Genomic DNA, 4623 nt, shown 5'->3' on the forward strand with positions numbered 1-4623 from the left:
TAATTACAAAAATACCTTGATTTCTGTCTTAAAATGAAGTCGTTTTGGATTCAATATAGAGAAGTTATTTATATTAATTGTAAAAAAAACAAATCATATATATATATATAAGAAAAAGATCTATTTACAATTTTTTTTTATAAATGTTTGCAAATTATACTATGTACTTCCGAAAGTACGTAGTGTAACTTAATACACTATATACTTTCAGGAGTAGATAGTGTAGTTTGTAAATATAACTCTTCCCAAATATATTCTATTACTAATATGTTGTTATCTAAAATGCATGAATGATTATGTGATACCATGTTCCATGTAAATGTGCTAATTCATGGTAGGTGCGTAGCATAACATTATATTGTCTATGTTCTATATTAGTGTTTTGATACACTATATATGCTTAAAGGCTCATAGTTAACTTGGGAATTGCCATCTAAGACGTGGTTTAGAATTAAGCTTCCATGAAAAAGAGCAAGTTGTGTTGAATTCCAGTTTATTATGGGGCTTTAAAAACTGAAAGGAATTGCTTTTATTGCTTCATGTATTAACGGACCTATAATTTTTCTTTTTAATTTTTTGGATACAGACCTATAATTTTTCTTGATACCTGAAAATATAGCCTGCAACTAGTTTCATGTATATCTATCAAGTGAGATTTTAACCTGTTGGATTTGGAAAATTGGGTTTGTTATGGGAAAAAAAGAAAAAGAAGAAGGTATTCTCCAGACACATATATGGACATATGAGAAGTGTGAAGTGATACAAGAAATTATTTATTGCAATGATACAAGAAAATATAAAGGCGAAACCCATGGAAATACATTATTTGTAATTATAATAGACAAGGATTGCATAAACAGCCTGCAGAATAGTAAAGAGCAGACGCCACTTTAACAAGAAGGTTGCAGTGGCGCTTTACAATATGAAACAAGAAATTAATTAAAGGTCACAAATCACAATAGATAATGTTTTCCCCTTTGCAGACAAAAGGATTGAAAACACAAAGACTTGATCAATGAGCATGACTGGGACGATAATAGGGGAAGATTGCATAAAAAGTCTGCGGAATAGCGAGAAGAGATAACAATATAGCTGCAAAGTTGTAGCCACTCCCCATAAACATGATAAACTGTTCAACTCGGAATCTGAAAACATGCCACCATATTGTGCAGTTTCTAATGAGGAAATTTGCTGCAGAGTAATTTTTCAAATCATGAAATATTTTAACATAACTAGAATCAACTATTTCATGGTCAACTCCAGTTGATATTGTGCTGAAATAGGTCTCTAGCTTTTTATTGCCCATCTTCAAATGATCCACAATAATACCATTGTCCTTAAGAAGTTGAACATCAGCCCCACAACATATCAAGCTATCAAAAAACAATGCAGACCAAGTACACTTGCCGCCGAAGACACTTGTGCTCTTCCATTTCTTTTTGTGATGTTCCAAAGCAATGAAATTGCGCCACCTGGCTTGCGTTGTTCCTGTGATATGCAGCTGTGGAATTTCTAGTTTCCCGTTGTTGAATTTTATGTCAAAGTCTAACTTTGTCTTTTCCACATCAAGCATATTCAAATCCCTATTCACAAGCATTTTCCCAAACCTTATCAGCATACGACCAAGACAGTTCCCTTGCAGAATGACATGCCTTCTTCTATCCCTTTGTGGGAGTGTGATAGTAACCCCAGCAGCTTTGAGCCTTGTTGCACAATAACGCTTCAGTTTTACCTCAACATGACTCTTGGCAACATGTGATAGGTATTGCCGAATTTCCTCAATCTGCAATACTTCCTCACAATCTTTTACTTTGATAACTTCCCTGTCAATGGTTGAGTGGACAAGTGAAAGAAGGTGAGGGGCACCAGGGTTCCCCAACTGAGAGTAGCCAAAGAGAGGCAAGGCAAGATCATTAATTCTTGGCACCCTTTGTTCCTGAATCTCTGTGAACTCATTGGGGAAAAGTGTTTTAGACAACTCGTGGAGAACGATAAGTGGTATCTGGTTCTCTAACAATAGCAGATCAGACAAGATCTCTTTGTCTTTTACCACTTCAGGTCCGGGACTAGGATGATCGGAGTGGATTTTTAGTTCATGATTCAATTTCGAATCTTTGGATATCAGAAGCTCTAGCAAAAAACACCCATCCACTAACATAATCTCGCTGAGTTCATACCTGTTTGAAATATAATATAAAAATTATTTATGGGTTTTACAAGAGTTATGTTGTAGGAAAAGTGATTGTGTAATATTATAGAGATTCGTTTTACGTGCATTAGTTTTTTTTTTTTTTTTTTACTTTAAAGAGTGTGGACCCTATAAAATATTGTATGTAGGAAAATTTTTCTTGTCATACTAAATGACAAACTAAAACCCCATTATTTACGTACGTACATTTATGTCGTCGCACTTATAACACCCATCCACTCAACAACCACTTATGCTTTTGGAAATGTTGAATTATGACATGGCATAAGAGAATCTATCATTAAGTAGTGGTTTAGAATTCAATTCTCACTATCCTATTCTTCTAATGAAAAGTGAATTTCGGTTAAAATAATTGAATCAAAGCATTTTCATCTTTAGAAATATAATATAATATACAAATTATTAACATTTCTTTTATTTAACTGATGCAGAGAACCAATTCAACCTCCAAAAGCTTAAGCTTGCAAGTGAAGCCCAAATCAATGATTTTATATTATATTATTAACACACTTTTTTACCCGAGTCTTTTGAGCTTGAAGTGTGAATATTGCTTAAACTTATTTTTTTATTTTATCTTATATTGACGTAATTTCACTAGAAAATGAAAGCCAATTTGTGAATTGTGATCATCAGTGGTGGAGCCACTTGCACTCTGAGGTGGCCTCAGCCCGGGTTAAATTTTAACAAATTGTATTTATCATGTATAATTATATGATTAATTATAATTTGGCCCAGTCTAAAATTGTAATTTGGTCCGGGCTAAAATTTATAATTTAGCCCTATCAAAAAATTAAAATATATTTTGTAAGAGATTTGAGTAAGTTGTATTAAGTTATTTGTTCCATTTCTATTTATTTAAAAAAATTAAAATATATTCAATAAAATTAAAAAATATTTAATAAAATTATAACTATTTTTTATGTTTCCTGCTCAGGTGTTTAGTATTTAATATAATTTAAATATATTATGATATGAATTAATTAAAATTAAACAAAAATACACACATAATATTTTAGCCCGAGCTCCTGCCGGAGCCTGAGTCCGCCACTGAGTGATCATGTGATCATCTTGGTTTTTACACCATCATAAACGACCAATTTAACTCAATAATTTAAGTTTATAAATAAATAGTCAATCAATAATTTTATAATTAAGCTTTCGAAGGACTTACTCGTTGAGTTTCATGACATTCACATAGCATGCTCTAACCTTTTCCTCTAAGTTCAAAATGGCATCGCTGCATTTCTCGAAGCATTCCTCCGCCTCCATGCCATTACTTCGATGAAGGAGAGAGGACATGCATTGCAATTTGATCTTTTCCATGAGCAGCAGGTCTTCTCGTCCCCCCCGGTCTTCTCGTCCGCCCCGGTCTTCTTGTCCTGTCGTGAATCGGGGTCCAATGGAGACAACCTTTGGCATGTAAGCATCCTCATTCAATTCTTTAAGTCGTTCTGGAACGACCGAAATGCTACATGTTTTATCATAATATTTACTGTAGACAGATTTCATCGACTTTAACAGAGGACGATTCCACTTCGTATCATCTTTGTTTGATTCACTGCCCATGTCTGGCTATTAGGACTTGAAAGAGTGACTAGGTAAGATAAATGGGTAATAATTGAAACAAGGTATATATGTAGCTAGGTAAGTGAAAAGAAAGAAGGAAGAAAAGAGAGAAAAGAAAGAAAGAGAGATGCTGCAATGAATTCAGCACTGCGAGCTATGTGCTTGAGCAATTAAGAAACCCCTCTATATATAGATGAGACGACCTCAGTTTCTGAAAGAATTGTCACGGGTGTATCATGCATGTAAGCAGATAGAAATAATATTATGTCGCGTCATATAGGAGTATGAAATAATTTCTATACTATCAAACGATTTTAAAAAGATTGCAAATAATTAATGCAAACCAAAAACTTAAAGTGTTGGATGAAGTTAAATAAATAGTTTTATATATTTTTAGCACTTCCCCTTATATGAGAATTTACCGTACTTAAAGGGTGGACAATGCACAGGCTTACCTAACTGAGGCAGTGAGGATCGAATCTGTGACACCGAAGTTCTATACATACAAAAAATTACTTCAACCAAAAAATTTAAACTCATGGGAGAAGTTATAATAATGATTTTATATATTTAAAAAAAGAAGAAGCATCTCTTACGTTTTTAACAACTATTTGCTAATAAATATACATTTTTCAGGGTGCAACGTGATAATATGTATATTGTTTGATTCAGTGGCAATGTCTTTGTCTGGTTCATTGGCCATGTCCGGCTATTGATTTGAAAGATTGACTAGGTAAGATAAATGGGTAATTATTGAAACAAGGTATATATATATATATATATATATATATAAAAGCTTGCTAATTGAAAAAGGAGGAGGAAGAAAAGAAAAAAACGAAAGAAAGAAG

The 4623-nt window shown here is 33.1% G+C and overlaps 1 protein-coding gene across 1 annotated transcript; it reads right to left on the reverse strand.

Annotated features, from left to right (window-relative positions):
* Positions 1 to 1012: 1012 nt before the first annotated feature.
* Positions 1013 to 3775, reverse strand: LOC133290522 (UPF0481 protein At3g47200-like). Its single transcript, XM_061488613.1, has 2 exons — positions 3381 to 3775; positions 1013 to 2177 (listed from the first exon to the last, which is right to left on the reverse strand). Exons 1-2 carry the CDS (start codon positions 3773 to 3775, stop codon positions 1013 to 1015), a joined length of 1560 nt encoding a protein of 519 aa, XP_061344597.1.
* Between the last annotated feature and the right edge of the window lie 848 nt (positions 3776 to 4623).

The sequence above is a fragment of the Gastrolobium bilobum genome, unplaced genomic scaffold (assembly GCF_033153095.1).
Source record: "Gastrolobium bilobum isolate Gb01-03AN ecotype WA unplaced genomic scaffold, APGP_CSIRO_Gbil_v1 utg56011, whole genome shotgun sequence".
Lineage (NCBI taxonomy): Eukaryota > Viridiplantae > Streptophyta > Magnoliopsida > Fabales > Fabaceae > Gastrolobium > Gastrolobium bilobum.

Excerpts from the sequence above, each read along its gene's own strand:
- LOC133290522 (XM_061488613.1), bottom strand. The coding sequence starts at position 3,775 with ATGGGCAGTGAATCAAACAAAGATGATACGAAGTGGAATCGTCCTCTG. Across the intron at positions 2,178-3,380 it reads AATGTCATGAAACTCAACGA|GTATGAACTCAGCGAGATTA; the intron begins GTAAGTCCTTCG and ends TATTTCAAACAG.